Raw genomic sequence first — 20,653 nt, forward strand, 5'->3', positions numbered from 1 at the left:
GGGTGGGTGCCAGGACTTTGGCTCAGGGCTCAGAGACCTTGGGACTTGAGACTCACTGGCACTGGGACTTGAAGAGGTAAATGTGGCATACAGGCCTGAGTATCCTGTAAGCTGTCAACCGTTGCCAGTGATCCTGTGCTTACCTGGATTCATGTCACCTTGTCCATTGGCCCCAAATGAATTGTCATGTAAGAGAAAAAGGATGTGACAACCATCTCCACTCGCATAGGGTCACCCAGGAGCAGCTGGCAGATCCAGTTTAGTCTTCTTTTGTGCGTGTTGCTCAGGACATAGCAGGACTTTTAGCTAAGCTTCATTCTAATCACTCTTCCTTTATTGAGCCCCAATTATGTTTTTCAAATTAGAAACTACGTGCATTCTCTGTTTTAATCAACATAACAATCCTGAACTTAAATATCAAGTATCCCAAACACAAGTACTGCTAAATATTCATTGGATCTACATGGTGACAGATAAGTTTGGAAAACGCTGATAGAACAGTGATACAAATGGTGTTTCTCCAAGAAAGGAATCTCTGTAGAATTTTTCAACCTTACTTAGTCATAGAGCAACCTGGAGTAACTGGTATTTTGAGGAACATAAATTTGAAGCTTGAGCAGATGGTATAGGAGGGAGTCAACAGAAAATACAGTCGACTATTGGAAGTGGTCTAAGAAGCATTTGGACATAGGTAGAGTTTAGGCCATCGTGGTGGAACTTGTGCCACTGTCTTTGAAAATGGACACTCATAATATACATGGAATGACCAGTGACTTCTGAAGGTAACTATGGCTTATTCTTAGAAGTGTGCCATTTACATTAAAACTCTCCAAAGAAATCACAGGAGCCAGAAGCGTCATCTGCTTTTCACTTCCAGAATGTGGAAGGCTCTTTCCTGATTGCAGCAGCACATGGATCCCAGGACCAAAGCCACTAGGTATATTGACACCCCAGGACCCATACAAACTGCAACCTAACCCTCACTCTGTTTTTCCTTTTCTCCTTCTGATATCATCAAAATATTTCAATCTGTTTTTTTTTTCAGCATTGATACGTTGGTTTTTGCAGCATTCATACATCTTTAATACAACTTCCTATTCATCTACCAAATGCTTTTAAAGAACTCCCATTGTGAGTTCACGTCTTCTTAACTCTCTAGTGATTCAGATCAGATTAAAATCACCATGTGTTTAGGAATTCTGACAGGTCAGTAAGGAAATTTCATAACATATAAAGCAAAGGTAGCCTTAGTTAAACTCACAACTTTCTAAAACCAGGCCTTATTTTGAAAATGGCGTAATCAGGAAAGTTAGTTTATTCATTAAATTATATATGCATGAACATTTGCGGGATGGTGGCAAACACAGGTCTAGAGCAACATCTGACTTATAACTTATGTTGGACCTTTAGTCCACTCTGAGGGACCTACTGCTGCCCACATTTCACATTTGTGAAAATGAGGCATAAGGAGGTTAAGGCAGGAATTTTAGCTCAGAAAGCCTGGTGGCCAGAGTCTTCAGTGTTAAGGAATTCCCAACAAACAAAACCTGTTTACCATTGTTAGAGATCAGTTGTCATTTCTATGGCCATGGGCTTGATAAGCACACAGAATTTTCCACTGAAATAGCACAAGGCCCATTATAGGGCTGCCTTCTTACCAACTCTTCAGGAGATCTTTGGAAATATTTTGCTATGGACAAAATTTTTTTAATGGAGCCATGTTATTAATTTAAAAATTTTTTTTAAATGAAGTATAAAACTTGGAGTTATTTAAAATGCTTCCAACCCAAGTCATTATTGAAATGCTACAAAAACTAAAATTCTCACAACTATATTTTATAGATCGATGGCAATTTTCTGGAGAAAATCTATGTTTTAGGAATATGGTAATACTAATTCTTTCGTCTCCTGACTGTTATAATTAACATATGCTTAAAACACCATGATAGAGCATTTTTATTTTAAAACTTTGGGTTTGGAGCTCAAGGGGAAAAAGGGCAAACTATTAAAATGACCCAAGAGACATGATGTTTTTAAAGGCATCAATTTGTGACCACTAAAGGGAAGGGCAGGAAGAAGCTGCCAGAGCAGCTCTGGAGTCCCAGAGTGCAGAGATGCAGGGACTGAAGGTGCACCAAGCCTCTTGTCCTAACCTGAGCATTTCTCACTTTTTGTGTGCACTTCACTTTACAAAATTCACTGTCAACAGAACCCAAAGATAAGAGCAATTCCTCCTGGGTGCATTATGTTTTCATGTAAGTAAAAAACATCCCTGACATTTCATATCTCCTCTCCCCAAATCCCATGAGTTCTCTCTCCACGACATTTAGCTTTACCTAGGAGGAGCTTTGGGGTGGGCAGGCTGCATGGCATGTAGTGGAGCACCCAGCCACTGCTGTAGACAGGCCTGCCCCTGCCCATTGGCCCACCTCTCCCTTCCCTGCATGTGGGATTATGGAGATAAAGCCATAGAACACTCTGGAGTCTTCAGTGCTTTGCCAGAGGTGTCTTCAACAGCTGCAACCCACCTTCCCCACACACTTCATGGAGGGGACTGAAGACCAGGCAAAGGATTCCTCTGGCCAAGGAAACCAGCTCAAAGTGAATCAAGTCTACGCTGGCTCAAGGGGAGAAACTCCATCTACCCTAGGTCAAGGAGAGCAAGTCTCCATTTACATTGGTTCAAGACAAGTGAATTCTCATCCACACTGGCTCAAGGTGAGCAAGTATCCACAGGAATTGGGAAAGGAGGGCATAGTGTTTCCAGGCCTTGGAGAGGATGGCGGCTGGGCTCTGGCCTTTGTCCTGAGGCCTCCCGCTTAAAAACAAAACACACTGCCATTTTTTAATCTTTGAAACAGCAATTCTTTTACACAATTTGTGAAAAACAGAAATTAAGAACAAATTTTTCCCAAAGCATGGGAGAAAGGACAAAGAGCAGGGCAAGGGGAAGTGTCCCAGAGAAGAATCTCTATGAAGTGTCTTCGCAGGTGAGGGCAGAGGAGACTCCTGGTGGATCCCGAGGCTCCTTCCTGGAATCCACGGGAGAAGCCTGAGCCAGTCGGCGCTCCTCTGGGTCTGCTGGCTGTCCCTTGGTTCTATGGGCCTTGGCTCGGCATTTCCACTGGAGTCACTCTGTCCCTCACTGCCGACCACCGAAGCAGGGTACACAGCAGAGCTGATGAAGGCAGGTGGCCATCCTCCTCCTCACCCTCTTCCCACCCCTGATGTGGTCCTGGGATTGCCCTGTGGTGGTACCTCAGGAGGATGAGCTGCCTCTTCTGCAACCCTTGAGGGGTCAGGCCTGCTGGGCACAGGGTGGTGCTGGGAGGTTAGCCTGGGAGGGGTGGGTCCACATGGAAAAAGTGGAGACAAATGAAAGGCATGCTGGCACTGCCACCACCCTTCTGCTGGGTCTGCTTGGCCTCCTCAGGCTGCTGCTGCTCACAGGGCAAGGGCAGGGCGGGCTCACTGGAACACTCTTGGGGCAGACCCTGGGAAGATCCACAGAGCACAGGGGAGGTCCAACCCCCTGTGGCGCATCAGCAAATTCATGACAACTAGAAAACCTAGTGCTGCTATTGTTTTCTCCAAGATGAGAGAACAATGCATCAAAATACCCCAATTTTATTATATGGTATTGAGTAAATAATGCTTATAACATGTTACATCAGTAATTGAGGGGGTGGGGTTGGAGCAACCGCATTTGTACATTATTGAAATCATATTGCTATAGATTTGCATCAGAGGCATTTCTTTCTCATGTTGAATGGAACCCCCATGGGAACTTCAAAGAAATACCCAATATGAGAGGTAAGGGAATTAAATGTTTCACTACAATCATGAACTAAATAGGAGGGAAGATAATCACGTAATGAAGCAAGTCACACTGAATCAAAGCTTGCGTTGCCCTTTTTGTAGGCACACAAACCACACTGGATCATGGCCCTGCCCTGATCTCCATATAAGGACACAATGAACCAAGGTTTCTAAGGTTTTCTAAGGTTTCTAACTTGATATTTCTATAAGGACGTAAAATGCACTAAACCATGAGCTTGCCCTACTATTTTATGACACCACCTCAGGTAATTACACCATAATAATGCTATTTCTGAAAAAAAAAGGTATTAATCCTATGTGTGCAGTTATAACCTAAATATATCTTTTGGGTGATAGGATTTAATCTATAGTACTCCCTATGCCTATTGTTCTGAGAGTTTTTATCAATAGGTGTTGAATTTGTCATCTGATTTTTCTCCATTAATCCATATAATCATATGACTTCCTTGGCTTGTCAATAAAGTACATGATATAGGGATATTTATGTCTATATTCTTGATTCATTTTGGTCTGCAAATTTTAGTTTTCCTTTATTATTTTATTTTGGCACCATCTTTTTGGTTTAATGATCTATTTTCATATTAGAAACTTTATTTCTTTAATGGTCCTTGAACCATCTAAATGGTTATGGTCTTGCAGTAGTCCATTATTTTCCAGAAATTGATCATTTTCATCTACATTGTAGAGTTTATACATTGTCATTGATCTTATTCTTTATCTTTATTTTCCCTTGTATAGTTTATACATTGTCATTGATTTTACTCCTTATCTTTTTTTCCTTGTGCTGGTTTTAGATTTATTTCAATCATCATTTACAATTTCTGGAAGTAGAAATTTAGATTATTGATTTAAGAAATTTCTTCTTAGCTAATAAGTATTTAATGCTATAAATCTGTCTCTAAGCATATTTTTGTTGCATCCACAAATTTTGATATGTTGTATTTTCATTTTTGTTTAGTTCTAGATATTTTCTCAACTTTTTCTTTCAATAGTCACAACATATCAGAAAGAACTCCAAAAGAGAAAAATATCCTCTTAATTTACCCATATAGTTGGTATTTTCTTGCTTTCTATGTATCCCTGATACCCAGTTTTCCTTCCAGTATCATTTTCTTTCTATCTGAAGGACCAGCAATTATTTTTTTGAACATGTATGCTGGCTCTTAGCTTTTCTTCATATGAAAATATATTTTACTTTCCTTTCTGAAGAATTTTTTTTTCTAATTATAAAATATTGCTTTTACTATGTTTTTTCTTCATTCACTTTTAAAATATTATTTCATTTCCTTCTTATTAAAATATTCAGTGATCTAAAAGAAGATCTAAAAATGTATTAAGAGATAAAAGGCCATTTTGATGAAGAAATAGAAATATTTAAAAGAAACTAATCAGAGTTTCTGGAAATGAAAGACACAATGAAAAATTAAAAATTCCCTTGAAAGCATCACCAACAGATTAGATTGCCTAGAAAATAGAACTTCATCCCTTGAAAAAAGAAGTTTAGGCCTGGAAGAAAGGGCACACAAACCGACTACACAGTTTTCAATAGCGAGAAAAACTAATAAAGCGTAATCAAAAAACACAAGAACTCTGGGACAAAATTGTATAGAAGAGAATATGGAGATACAAACTAAAGGCATTAAGAACAATTTCACTGTGATAGTAAGAGAAAATTTTCCCTCTATCAGAAATGAGATAGACATTCACATGTAGGATGCATACAAGACCCCAAATAAACCAGATCAGAAAAGAAGTTCTCCAAGACACATCACAATCAAAATGCCTAACATAGAAAATAAGGAAAGAATATTAAAAGAGAGAAGCATTATGTCTCACATAGAGGCAAACCAGTAAGTCTCACCTATGACTTTTCAACTCAGATCCTACAATCCAGGAAGGCCTGGAATGAGATACTCTAAGCTCTAAAAGAAAACAATTGCCAAACAAGATTGCTATACCCAGCAAAACTCTTCTTTCAATTTAATGGAGAAATAAAAATTTTCCATGACAAGAAAAAACTAAAATAATTCATGACCATCAATCCAGCACTACAAAGAATATTCAAAGATAAACTGCACACAGAGGAACTCAAAGACAAATCTCAAAGCTCCAAAATAGATGAAGATCAATAGAAGAGTAATCAACCAAATGAGAATCAAGACAGAATTAAGTGTAATGAAAAATAAAAATGGCAGGAAACCACAAACCCATATTCATAATAATGCTGAATTTAAATGGTCTCAATTCTCCAATTAAAATATATAGATTAGCAGAGTGGATTAGAAAAGATCCAACTATATGTTGTTTACAAGACACTCAGGCTGAAGGTAAAGGAATAGAAAAAAAAATTCTATGAAATGGAGTCTGAAAACAAGCAGGGGTAACTATTCTCATGTCTGACAAAGCATATTTAAAGCAAAAATTAATCAGAAAAGACAAAGAAGGTCACTACATCCTGGTAAAGGGGATATACCTATTCATTAAAAAAATTCCTTGACATTAAATCTCAGATACATCCCAATACAATAATACTGGGTGATTTCAACAAACTCTTATCAACAATAGACAAGTCATAAAAGCAAAAAATCAATAAAGATATTTCCAACCTTACCAGACATGATGGCACACACATACTTTAATCCCAGTGGCTCAGGTGGCTGAGGCAGGAGGATTGTGAGTTCAAAGCCAGTCTCAGCAACTTAAGCCCTTAGAAACTCAGCAAGACCCTGTTTCTAAATAAAATATTTAAAAGGATAGAGATATGGCTCAGTGGTAAAGTACCCCTGGGTTCAATCCCTGGTACCAAAAAAAAAAAAAAAAAAAGATATTTCTAATCTAAATAATACTATAAATCAAATGGACCTCACAGACACCTACAAATAGACCATATTCTAGGTCATAATGTAAGTCTTAGCAAATACAAAAAATTGATATAATCCCATGTATCCTCTCAGATCAAAAGGAAATGAAACTAGAAATCAACATCAAGAAACATGATAGAAATCATATAAATACATGGAGATTAAACAATACTCTTTTAAATGAAGAATGTATCACAGGAAAAATGAGAGAAAAGAAATCAAGAAATTCTTAGAACCAGGTAAGAACAAAGACTCAACATATCAAAATCTCTGGGACAGTATGAAAGCAGTACTAAGAGGAAAATTTAGCATTGAGTACTCACATTAAAAAAGGTCCCAAAGAAATAAGCATATGCTTCATGTCAAGGCCTTAGAAAACTAAGAGCAAACTAACTGCCAAATCATCAAAAGGCAGAAAATAATAAAGATCAGAATGAAAATTAATGAAGTAGAGAATAAAAAAAATTATATAAGATCAATACAATACAAAGTTGGTTTTTCAAAAGATAAATAAGATTGATAAACCCTTAACCAAACTAACCAAAAGAGAGAGCAATAAGATACAAATCCACAAAAGTAGAGATTAAAAAAAGAGATAGAGCCACAGATATTTCTGAAATACAGACAATCATTAGAAACTAATTTGAAAACTTATAGTCCAATAAATTAGAACATCTAGAAGACATGGACAAATTTCTAGACATATATGACCTGCCCAAATTGAACCAGGAAGATATAGAAAACCTAAACAGACCAATATCAAAGAATGAAACTGAAACAGCAATTAAAAGTCTTCCAACAACAACAACAACAAAAAGCCCAGAACTAGTTGGATTTTCAGCAGAGTTATATCAAACCTTTAAAGAAGAGTTAACACTAGTCTTTCTCAAATTATTCCATAAAATTGAAAGGGAGGAAACACTCCTAAATACATTCTATGAAGCCAGTATAAAGATGATAGAAAACCAAAGATTAAATCAGGGAAAGAAAACTATAGACTAATATCCTGATGAACATATATATACAACAATCCTTAATAAGTTATTAGCAAACCACGTTCAAAACTACATCAAGAAAATAATACACCATGATCAAGTGGGCTTCATGTCACTGATGCAAGGTTTATGCAAATCAATAAATGTAATTCACCACTTAAACAGAATTAAGGACAAGAATCATATGATCATCATCTCAACAGATACATAAAAGGCCTTTGATAAAATCAAACACCCGTTCATATTAAAAGCATCAGAGAAATCAGGGATAGAAGGAACTCTCCTCAACATTATAAGGCTATGTATGACAAACCCAAACTCCATATAATACTGCATGGAGAAAAACTGAAAGCATTTCCTCTAAAATCAGGAATGAGATGAGAATGTCCATTCTCACCACTTCTATTCAATACAGTTCTCAAAACTCTAGCCAGTGGAATCATGTAAGACAAGGAAAACAAAGGGATACAATAGGAAAAGAAGAGGTCAAACTCTCTCTGCTGTTGACATGTTCCCATAAGTTCCAAAAACTCCATCAGAAAACTTCTAGAGCTGACAAATGAATTCAGTAAAGTAGCATAAAGCAAGATCAACACTCATAAATCAATAGCTCCCCTATACTCTAACAGTGATTCTGCTGAGAAAAAAATCAGAAAACCCATTCCTTTTACAATAACCTCAAATAAATAAATGCTTGGAAATTAATTAAACCAAGGAGGTGAAAGAGCTCTACAAGGAAAATTATAGAAAACTAAAGAAAGAAGTTGAAGAAGACCTTGGAAGATGGCAAAATCCCTCATGCTTTTGAATAGGTGGAATTAATATTGTCAAAATGGCCGTATTACTAAAAGCAATATATGGATTCAATGCAATCCCAACAAAAATACTAATGACATTCTTCACAGAACTAGAGAAAAAAACAGTTATAAAATTCACTTGGAAGAATAAGAGATCCAAAATAGTCAAAACAATCCTGAGCAAGAAGAGTGATGCTGGGGGCATCACAATACCCAATCTCAAATCATAGTACAGAGAGCTACAGTAACAAAAACTGCATGACACTGGCATCAAAATAGACATGAAGAACAATGGCATAGAAGAAAGAGACAAACCCACATGCTTACAGCCATCTGATACTTGACAAAGGTGCCAAAAATAAATGTGGAGAAAAGATAGCCTTTTAAACAAATGGTGCAGGGAAAACTGGATATCCAATGTAGAAAAATGAAATTAGATCCTCATCTCTCACCCTGCACAGAAGTCAAATCAAAATGGATCAAAGACTTGGGAATTAGACCAGAAACCTTGCAACTGCTAGAAGAAAACATAGAGTCAACACTCCATCATATAGGTGCAGGCCCTCAACCAGACCCCTAAAGCTCAAGATATAAAACCAAGGATCAACAAGTAGAATGCCACAAAATTAAAAAGCTTCTGAACAGGAAAGGAAACTATAAGGAATGTAAAGAGAGAATGTAAAGGGGAAAATCTTTGCCTACTGCCCCTTTGACAGGGAATTAATATCCAGAATATAAGAACTCCAAAAACTCACCCCCTCAAAAAACCCCACAAATATTCCAATCAATAAATGGGCAAAAACTAAACAGACATTTCTCAAAAGAACAATTTCAAATTGCTAACAAATATATGAAAAAATGTTCAACATCTCTAGAAATCAGGGAAATGCAAATCAAACCAACACTAAGCTTTCATCTCATTTAGGCATGAGGCAGGTCAACCATTTATATGTGATGATTAGATGAGCTCAAATAAAACCAGAATGGCAATTATCAAGATTACAAATAATAATAAATGCTGGTGAGGATGTGGGGAAAAGGTACACTCATACATTGTTGGTGGGATTGTAAATTAGGGTAACCACTCTGGAAAGCAGTATGGAGATCCCTTTTAAAAATAGGAATGGAGCCACCCTATGAACCAACTATCCTACTCCATTGTGTATATCCAAAAGAACTAAAATCAGCATACTATAGCAATAGAGCCACTTCCATGTTTATAGCAACATAATTCACAACAGTCAAATTATGGAACCAGCCCAGTTGCCTAATAGATCAAAAAAATATTACACACACACACACACACACACACACACACACATACACAATGGAGTTTTACTCAGCCATAAAGAAGAATGAAATTATGGTGTTTGCTGGCAAATGAATGGCAGTGGAGAATATAATAATCAGAATAAGCCAGACTCAGAAAATCAAGGCTCAAATGTTTTATATGTAGAAACTAGAACAAAATAAAGGAAAGAAGGTAGTGGGTAGATATTAAATAAATATATAGGGAAGATCAGTGGAGTAGGTGGCAAATGAGAAGGAGACAGGAAGGATGGGAAAGGGGAGGAAATATGGAAAAAATTTAACAAAATCATGTTTATGGATACGTAAATGTAGCAAAGGGAATTTCGCCTTTACGCATATGTAGAACGTACCTATCAAAAATAAATAAATATAGAAGCAAAGGGAAGATCAATAGAGTAAGGAAGGAGAATAGGGGAGGGAGGAAGAGAGGGCAAGGGGGCAGGGGATTGAAATCAAATTCCATGTATGTATGAACCCAACTTATGTATAACTATAGTACTCTCATTAAAAAAAAAAGAAAAAGAAAATTGGCTAAGACTTTTAAAGTTCTCATTTAAGGAAATTGATCACTCCAGGCTCATGTGAAACTTTGATACAACAATAGCACCTAAAAACCAAACAACAAAAAAAACAGCCAATGCATGTTGAAGTGTGTGCAACATCTAATGCAACCTCATGTTTTGTCTTCCCTGTGGTCTTTGTTCTACTTTTACACAGCCCGTGAGGAACATCAGTAGTTAGTCAAAATGGTGACATCAGTCTCAGCAAGACAGCTGGAGAAACTATATAGTAAGATGGGAATGACAGCATCATGCCATCAATTGACCCAAGTAACATCAGATCATTTACCTGCTCCAAACAAGGTACCTTGTCTACCTTGTTGCCACCCAGGCCCTGCCACCTGGGGTCAATGCTGCCTGCTTTGAATGAAGTGAGGCAAGTTCTGGGAGGGCCAGTGAGACCTACCTTGGTACTTTTGAATCCCTCATCCTGAGGATGGCCATCTGTCCCTGAACAACAATCAGGCAGCAGCTGGGCGTGTCTAGCCATTGAAGACAAAGTCCTCTTCACTTCAGACCAGAGTGTACCAAGTTTAGAGGTCAGCAACAGTTTTAGGCATGAGGCAGGTCAACCATTTATATGTGATGTTTAGATGAGCTCAAATAAAACCACAATTATACTTCTCTAACTAGCACAGGGGCAGGAAAGATAGCAGGCCCCCACCCTGGCCTTTCCTGTTTCTTCAGAAGTCATGGGAATGAGTTTGCAATTGAGTCATATGTCTTTGTTGGCCTGCTCCTCTTTCAGGCCCCAAAACCACAAGCAAAGGAGAGAGGAGACACTCACAGGGCAGTTCTCAGGGAGAAGAAAGAAGATTTACCTGGTAGTAAGAGAAAGTGTTCAGCACACACAGAATCAATCAGGCTGGGTTCAGCAGGTCTGAGGTAGAACTTGAGCATTTGGGGGAAGGTCTTTTTTCTCCAGGTGATGTTCTTATCAAGCAAATGTGCATCCACAGGTTTAGTAGAAAGCATAAAATAGGGGTCCTCCAAGTCACCCCAGGACCAGCAACATCAGCATCACTGGGAATGCATTAGAAATGAACAGGCCTGGCCTCACACAGACAGAAGCAGGAACTCTGGGGTGAGGTGCAGCAACCCAGCCCTCCAGGAGACTCCAAAGCCTACTCAAGTGTGAGGAGCACTAGAGGAAACTCAGGCAGGAGCCCTGGGTCTGGATCTGCCTCTGGATCCAGTTACTCAATAGCTCTGTGATGAGGGGCAAATCATCAAACTCCTCTGGCCCTCATCAGCTTCTCCCATAAAAGAAAAGGAAAGATACAATGAACTCAAAGCTGACTTAGGACATTAAAATTTCATCATCTAACAAAGTTTTTATAGTGTACTTCAAAAATATTTTTTATATAACAGAACTAGAACATAATCACTATAGCAAACTCCAAAAATACAGAAAATAATATACAAGAAAATAGAGGTCAATGAAGATTTCTCCATCCAGAGATAATTGTTGCTCATCTTCAGCAGTTTGGTGTAGGGGATGCATTTCGGTGTTTTCTTCTGATATATTCTGTGAGCATCTACTTACAAAATGGGGAATCAGACCATGCATGGTTCAGTAGCCCGTTTCTCACCTACTATTCTGTCAGGGGTAAATCCTATCATCATTAGATGTTATTTCAATCATCTGGTATTTAATGTTTACCTGATGTCTTTTCATGTTTATGCCATAATTTATGTGGCCTTTCCCCTGTATTGAATGTTTTGGCCTTTTCTCACTTCTTGATCTTGTTTTGATTAATATTACCATTTTCTCTGCATATGTCTATTTAAATTCATATCTCAAGAGCTGATTTAAGAAAATCCTAGAAATAGAATCATTGGCTTAGTACACATGAATGTTTTGAGTCTGGGATTTTTGTTATTGTTGTTGCTGTTGTCACAGTGCTGCTGGGGACTGGATCCCAGAGTCTCATTCACCCTAGGCAAGCACAATACCACGGAGCTACATCTCCAGCCATTTTTTTTTTCACTTTTAAAAAATTTGTTCTTGGGCTGGGGATGTGGCTCCAGCGGTAGCGCGCTCGCCTGGCATGCGTGCGGCCCGGGTTTGATCCTCAGCACCACATACCAACAAAGATGTTGTGTCCGCCAAAAACTAAAAAAAAAAATATTAAAATTTTCTCTCTCTCTCTCTCTCTCTCTCTCTCTCTCTCTCTCTCTCTCTCCCCCCCCACTCTAAAAAAATAAAAAAATAAAAAATTTGTTCTCTTTAGATATTCATGACAGTAATGTGTGTGTTAAAAATTATACATACATGGAGTATAATTTCCATTCTAGTGGTTGTACATGATGTGGAGTTTCACTGGTCATGTACTCATGGACATAGGAAAGTTCTATCTTATTTATTCTATTGTCTTTCCTATTCCCACCCCCACCTTCCCATCATTCCCCTTTGTCTAATTCAATGAACTTCTTTTCCCCACCTTTATTGTGTGTTAGCATCCACATATCAGAGAGAACATTCAGCCTTTGTGTTTTTGCACTGCTAGCCCTTTTAAAAATTTTTATTTTGAAACAGGGTCTCACTAAGTTTCCCAGGCTAGCCTTGAACTTGCAATTCTCCTGTCTCAGCCTCCCAAGTAGCTGGAATTACAGGTGTGAGCCAAGAGTGTTTTGAAACATCACCAACTTGATTTTTTCCCCCAAACACAACCCAGTTCACACAAACACCAACAGATTAGAGACCTCCCCTCCAGATCCCCTCTCCAGCATGAGTGGTATTAATTTTCATTTCACATGCTGGTAAGAGGCAGCAGAAGCCTCAGTGGCAGGGTGGTAGTTGTCATTAGGATAATAGCTGGGGTTGTCAACTCCTAAGGGAGATTCAGACTCAAGACAGAGCCATGTTTTGGGCCCGGGAGCCCAAAGACTGGTTAGAGTAGTAAGAGAGACTGTCCAGGGACTGAGGATGACATTTTCAATAAGCCCTCCTTAAAATGTAGCATGGGACTGTCCTTGAGATCTATGGAAAAACTGTAGACTGGTGGTAAATCGTCTTCTCTAGATCTTGGTTCTAAGAAGGCAGATGGTTTGACCCCTGGAGGACCAGAGTTGGGCCTGTCTGAAGGTAGGTGGGGAGAAACCCGGGCAGTAGATGAACTCCTAAGGTCCCCTGTGGTTTAGGATGCTAGGTTAATTTAGTCAGAGCTTGGGGACGAGGGAGTCCTCCTCCTCCTGCCATCCCAGGTCCCTGGGTGCTCCACAGGTACACAGGCACCCAACAGGGCTTCTCTTCCAGGATCTTCTTGCTCACTGACCTTTCCTCCTTGTCTTTGTCTGACAACCTTTCATTGCCTTCTTGTTACCTGGTTCCTTCCTGGAACCAGGATCATAGAGAAAAGGAGAACAGTGACTAGAATCCTGACCTTTATTCATATGTGGGGGTGGGGAGAAGGAAAGGGAAGTGGTGAGCTTATTTCATCATTTATTTATAGCCTCCCCTGTTTCCCACAAGGGTATGGGGAGGATCCCCTTTTTGGAAACCAGTCCACAGAGCAGCAGCCCTACTAGTTATCAGGCCAGCAGTAGGAGAAAGAATCATTCTGGCATTTGTCTGTTGGATATTTTTAAATGTGAGCATTATTGGGATGAGAGACAGTTTTAGACTGGTGGACAAAGGCATAGCTTTATGGTTTACCCCAAAGAATTGAAAACAAGTGGTCAATAAAACTTGTACCAGAGTGTTCTTAGCTGCACTGTTCATAATAGCCACAAAGTGAAAACAATCCAAATGCCTATCAATAGATGAATAGATCAACAAACTGTGGTATACCTATCAGTGGACAGTTATTTGTTGCAATAAAGAGGAATGAGGTCCTGATGTATGCTACAACATGAAAGATCCTGGAAAACATTATGCAGAGGGAAAGAAGGCAGACAGAAGGCCCTAGATTGTATGATTTCCTTTATGTGAGATTTTTGGAAAAAGAAAATTTACAGAGAGAGAAAGCCCACAGGTGAATGCCCAGGGATGCAGGGAGGAGGACTGGGGGAGTGACTGCTGATGAGCACAGGGTTCATTTTGGAGTGATGAAAAGTTCTGGAACTAGATAGTAGTCATGTTGTAGAAAATTGCGAATAGACTGAATGCCACTGAATTATACTCTTTAACATGGTTAAAATGATAAACTTTATGTTATTAGTATCTTACCACCACAGAAATTTAAAGAAAATTTTTTTTCTCAGGGGTGGGGGACATAGACATAGTTGTTCCTATGTTCCATCACGTGCCAACTGTGTGACCTTAGACAAGTTACTTAAACTCTCAGTTCTCTTTTTCTTCATCTGTAAAATGGAGATAATTATAACAGCACCTACCTCGTAGGGTTATAAATTTTCAGTGAGTCGAAATAGGCAAAGAGCACAGTGCCTCTAGTAAACATGCTGTAGAGACTTGTATTTGGCAATGTCTGCAGACCTTCCACTGTGATCACAGCGGGGATTGAGGGTGGGACAGTTGTACTGGCATCTAGTGAGTAGTGGCAAGGGCTGCCACCGAACACCTTAGGATGCACAGGGCAGCCCTCACAACAAAAAATTGCCCAGCCCCAAATGTCAGCAGTTTCAAGGAGAATCCCTGATTTAAACACGTCATGTAGGGAGATGTGCTTCGTCTCATGAATGTATAGATGAAAATAGGTCAGATGGAAAATTCTGTTAGGAAAAGACTGTCAGCAAAAGTACTCACTGTCTACTGTGTCTAGAGAATGCATTCAACAACATAGAAGATGTAAAGGGAGCCAAGGAGCGGTCCTCGGGTACCTAGATAAAGAAGGGCTCTGTGTAAGCATGCTCTCCAAGAAGGAAGTTTTCACCAAGAGGCTGTTGTTATAATTTTCCTTTAGTGAGAGGGTGACCTGAGGCCATCCACACTATTCACAATCATGCTTGTTCCAATGGAACACTCCAGTCCCTTAGAGAAGGATCTTAAGGGAGCAGTGTGTGGTTCCTTCTCGTGTCTGAATGGTCTTGTGTGTGAGTCAATCCCATTGAACAAATATCTGAGAAAGAAATCACTGTCACAAGTAGGAATAAAAATTATTCATTAGAAATAAAGACATGGACATAAAAGATATATTAAAATTTGTATTCAACCATCCATATACCAAAAGAAGAAGGAGTCCCTGTCTGCTCAGTTTTCAAAGACCTCCAGTTTATCAGATTCTGAAACTGTATACTCATGAGATTAGCCTAGTTGAGATTGCAGAATTTGTTCTTACCCAACATGGTTGGCTGGCCAGCCATCCAAAGGTTTCTCTTTTGGTTTGCTAGCAGTGAAGGTTTGGAAAAGAATCCTTATTTCTTGTCTCCAGCTTTTTACCATTAGGCCAAGCATTGGAAAACTTGCAAATGTATGTCAAGCCTCTGTCAAAGACAGTTGTTCTTGGGGAGTGGACACTGGGAAAGAGGTAAAAGGGGTCTGGTGGAGCCCTTTGGGAAGGCAGACCCCTGGAGGTTCAGGACCTTAGAAACTGAGGCACGGGGAGGCCAAGAGGGTGGGTGGGAGACCCCATGCCATCAGACGCCTTGGTCTGCCATCCTCCACAGCTCTGGCTTCCTGGAGGCATAAGGGTTTTCCAGCACCTTATATTTATCCAGTGTCTGCCATGTGAAGGGCTCTTATTTGACATTGTTGCCTTATCAGGGGAAACAAAGGCAGATGAGACACTGGCATGACACAAAGGGCTCTCAGTGTGACAGGGGAATAAGACCAGTTATAAAGCACTGCCACACAAGACAGGGAAGGGACAAGCACAATCAGAAAAAAAAAAAAAATGGATAAATTTTTTCTCTAACTATGGGATTTCAGAGAACCATTTTTACTCCAGTAGAGGAATTTGGAAAAGTCCCTTTGGAGAGGGAGGCATTTGAATTATAATGTGAATATTGGTGAAAATGTAGACATGTTGAAATGATCCTGGAATATTCTAAAGGACAGAGCAAGCTTCCAGGGTAAGAAGTTGAGCATATCAGAAAAGAGATTTTGTTGGATTTGTGTAAGGAAATAAGATGAGCTGGATATATTGGAACCAGCTCATGAAAACCCTGCAATGCAGGATGCCTTTAATCCACAGAGAAGCCCTGGAATTTTATGAGCAGATGGGGAGGGCTGAGTGGATTCAGCGGTGCTGTGCAGCTGTGTGTTAGGTGGACTGGAATGATAACCGAGGTCTGAGTTATTGTGGGGTAAGAAAGGTAAAAGAGGGGTAGACATGACCGCTATTTTACATGAAGCCTCTGGCAGGGTGTGGTGACAGGACATGGCAGGCAACACATCGCTAAGCTCAGGCAGCCAGGCACAGTGTTTAGGAGCTTGGATGCTGGATACAAATGCTTGGTATTCTAGTCCTAGCTCTGTCACTGCATATCTTTGACAGATTACTTTTTTTTTTTTTACCTCTCAATGTCTCAATCTCTTCATCCATCAAATGGGGATAAAAATCTTACTCCTCATACCCATGTGCCAAAGATTAAATGAGTAAGTGTGTGTAATACATTGTAAGCATCATCTGGCACAGCTGGAGTTATCATGCTCAATATAAAAAAGTGTCTCTTAATATTATTGAAGGTAACAGAAAGGGAGAATGAACTTCTGAACCCAGTTGAAATGATGGTAAAATATGGAAGTAGAGAATTACACAAGGAAAGGATCACTGTTTTGTGATCCTTCCACAAGGCTACTTGGGGAACTCTGCCGACACGTGGGACCACATCTCATTAGAGGGCAGGATGAAATTTGTGGACTGTCCATCTCCATAATGGTTCAGACATCTGCATTCTTCTGACTTTCTAAGTTTCCAAAGTCCTGATTTTGCTGTCTGGCATGAGCAGGGTTAAAGTTCACCAATGGATCAGGAATACACTCAAGACATGACAATTTCCTCACTTCTAGTAATGATGAGCCCCAGAACCAACAACTATGGTCTCACAGGAGGCCACAAATAGATGATCCTTCTAAGAGCATACAGGACTTTTGGAGAGACTGTGACACTAACAGACTGAGCATTGAGGTTGTTTTATTCAAAAGAAAAACAACTGTGATGCTTCAGTTTTAGTTAAACAATATTTTCATATCTGTGCATTTGGAGAGGGTTGTGGGAAGGAGGAGACAGGAGAAACAAGGGGGCATCCTACAAGCAACACATCTTGCCTCTTATTTTTTTTTTTAACTTTGATTATAGAACTCGGAGCTGAAATGCTTTGCTCTTCTTCCATATTCCAGTCAGTGCTCAGATTGTTCCAATTTAATGCATGCATAAGAATAAAGATGAAGCTTTCAAGTGCTGAGGTAGATTTGGCAAAAAGAGATGAGGCTTTATCCCTGTAAGATTAAACAATCATCAGGGTTAAAGGTTTAATCTGCTGGAGTTCAGCCCAGGATGGGGTTCAGAGAACCAGAATAATTGGATACAGCCTCAGACTTTGAACATCAGAGCTAGTTGGGGTGTATGTGTGTGTGAGAGAGAGGGCGAGGGGGCGGGGGGTGGGGGGGATGTGCTATTAAGTAGGAGAGGTCTCTCTTTTGCAATGTGCCAGGGGCAGGAGGAGTAAAGCCGCCTGCCCCTGCCTCCTGGATCCTCAGTGCTAACTGGATGCCACTTCTGGGGGTTGCTGTACACGTGAATGTGTGCTATTGTTCCAGGCACACGCTGGCCTTAAGACATAGCACAAAACAGGCCTGTCCTTATTCAGAAGCAGAGCCCCACTCCATCACTCAAACCGGCCCTTCCAGGTCACATGCCGGAGGCCTCTGCAGACAGGACGCAGCTGCCTCAAATCTGCTGCCTAACATTAGCCACAGTTGGAAGACCCTGACAGCACAGAGCTTCCCAGGCTCTGCAGGGGAAACTAGAAAGATCTGAGATCCAGGCACTATGTTCTCCCAGGAACTGTGGCTGGAAAATGAGAAAAAGTGCGCTGTGGTTCGGAAGTCTAAGCAAGGCAGGAAGCGCCAAGAGCTGCTGGCCGTGGCGTTGGGGGTGAAGGTGGGAGTCAAAGGCGGCTGGCTTTGGCCCCCTCTCAAACTCTTTGCCTGTTCACAGATCTCCTCCCTGGTTCGAAGGGCTGCCCTCACACACAACGACAACCACTTCAACTATGAGAAGACACACAACTTCAAGGTAAGACTCTGCATCCTTCCTTTGTCACACCTGAGCAGGTAGGGAGGGTCCGTTTGTGGTTTCCGTCTGGTCTGGGGTGGTCCTGTCAGGAGACAGAAAATTCCTTTGTTTCCCACACTGAGCTTCGGTACTTAACACTGTTGCCTTGTATTGAATCCAACCGGAGGCCTCAGAAAGCAGCTTGCTGGATGCTTTTGCCTAGAAACACCTATCTGTGTATTGACTTAGTTCCTGATAATCAGATCCATTTCCCTTCCCGTGTCCAGTGCAAGAAAAACAGAGCATGCCCACTCTGTGCTTAGAGATGTTCTGGTGGAAGCTGAGCTGTACTTTTCCACTCTGAGTAGCGGTAAAGAAACTTGCTGTCTCTGAGCAAGTGAAAACAGTTGCCATTTCACATTCTGCATTTTGTCCTTTGTTTTCAATGGTGCTACCTCCCTCTGTTTCTGTGTAGCCAGCTGTGAAAGCAAATGATGAGGAGAGATATCAGCCAGTTGCTTTGTGTATACTCTGGGTGCAGGGCCACCCTCCTCGCCTAGCCAAGCTGGGTCCTGCTGCCCAGACCAAACAAAGATAGAGAAGCCTCTGAAGTGGACTTTCCCACGTGTGTTTTTAAAACAAGAATGACTGTCATCTCCATTTTAGATCAGCACTTGTACCTATGACCTGCCGTCAGAAAATTATGGCCTATTTCTTTTACTGTGTTGTCCCAAAAGGGCAGGTAGGGAATCTGATGCCACATTGCCTGGCTTGACATGCTGCTGAGAGACGAGAGAGTCAGAAATTTACCCCAGCAGATAGGCTGACAACCGAGAAGACTGGAGAGATTGGAGAGGAAGCATTCAGGTAGAAGAGAACAGGCGCAAGAAAGAAAATATGAATTGCCTTCTTTTTTAAAGTCAGTTCCTTTAGGGCCAGTAAACCCGGACTAGATAACCCTTGGTCAGAGGTGACGGGGAAACAGATTTTCTGCTCTTACTTGCCAATCCTCCACCAGAACCAACATGCGTCTATGAGATAATAGACGTTCATGTGAGTTTGGTGTGTCTCCCTGCTTCTGTTTTTAGAAGGCAAATGGCTCAGGCATTTGTAGGCTATCATTCAACTGAGGAATGGAATTATTCAGCCCTACATATTTAGCATTAGGGTGAAGAATCGCATTATATAGGTTTTGTTCCATGCTGAGGCTCTTAATAGTTCTCCCAACACCAAACAGTGACAGATCTAATTTGGAGCATAGAAAGTCTATGGTTTTTGTTTTTTTTTTCTCCTTCCTGTTTTCTATTTTAACCTTCATTATTTTTCTGCCTTAAGAACGTGTTTTTCTGACTTTTGGCAGAAATCCCCGGTTTGGGGCATCCTCTGGATATGCTACCATGGAAGAGAGGGTGGATCTTCTTGGACTTATAAATACTTTTCCTTCCTCTCAAAAATTCCAATTATATTGGCTTTAAGATACTATTGGAATTATGCGCCCTACCATAATGTCTTTATGGACTAGCTTCTCCATGTATATACTGTGTCTGAGCTCATGTTAAAAATACACACTCGTATTTAGTTGATTGATAGGCTTCAAAGCAACGTTCAGTCAGTCTTTTCAATCTTAGGACTCTGAATGAAAATTTACTATTCAGACATTTTAAAACAAAAAGACAGTGCATTTTATTTCTTAAATAGTACTGTTGCTACCTGATATGTTCAATATCAGTGAAAAACACCAGTTTCAAAAATGTTCACTTAAAAACTCAGAATCTATTCAGTGTGGCCTCTTCTAATTTTCAGCTATTGAGACAAAGAAAGGCAGAGAAGAGACAATATGTTGAGAGGGATACAAAAGCCAGACAGGAGCCTTCTCTCATGTGTTTTAAATAGACATCTTTGAAACTTAACAGACCCCAGAGTAGTGGCAGCAGTTGATTGTGGCTCTCAATAGTACTATTCGTGCCATTGACCTTAAGAATGAGTGACCAGGGCTGGAGAAGGCATTCCCTATGTCCTTCCTTGCCCCTTGCCCTCCCCACACCCCCAAAGAAGTGTAAGTGGAAACTTTGCATGGACTTTGGAAGAACATTCCAAAAGCAGCTCAGAGCTATAAATACAACAGTGGGCTTTTAGTAACAAGCCACTAACTGAGAAAGAAATTTTCTT

The 20,653-nt window shown here is 40.2% G+C and overlaps 1 protein-coding gene across 7 annotated transcripts in view; it reads left to right on the forward strand.

The window, feature by feature from the left end:
* The window catches only part of Chn2 (chimerin 2), a 300,787-nt gene that overhangs the window by 249,757 nt on the left and 30,377 nt on the right, over positions 1–20,653 (forward strand). For 4 of the 7 annotated variants that reach the window (XM_077796765.1, XM_077796767.1, XM_077796766.1 and 1 more), the window contains exon 1: positions 18,260–18,505. In XM_077796765.1, the coding sequence (XP_077652891.1) occupies positions 18,260–18,505 (246 nt within the window). Of the gene's footprint in view, positions 1–18,259; positions 18,506–20,653 lie in introns of those variants that run through there. The other 3 variants (XM_077796764.1, XM_077796768.1, XM_077796763.1) reach the window with 2 other exon arrangements.

Source organism: Urocitellus parryii, chromosome 3, assembly GCF_045843805.1.
Source record: "Urocitellus parryii isolate mUroPar1 chromosome 3, mUroPar1.hap1, whole genome shotgun sequence".
Classification (NCBI taxonomy): domain Eukaryota; kingdom Metazoa; phylum Chordata; class Mammalia; order Rodentia; family Sciuridae; genus Urocitellus; species Urocitellus parryii.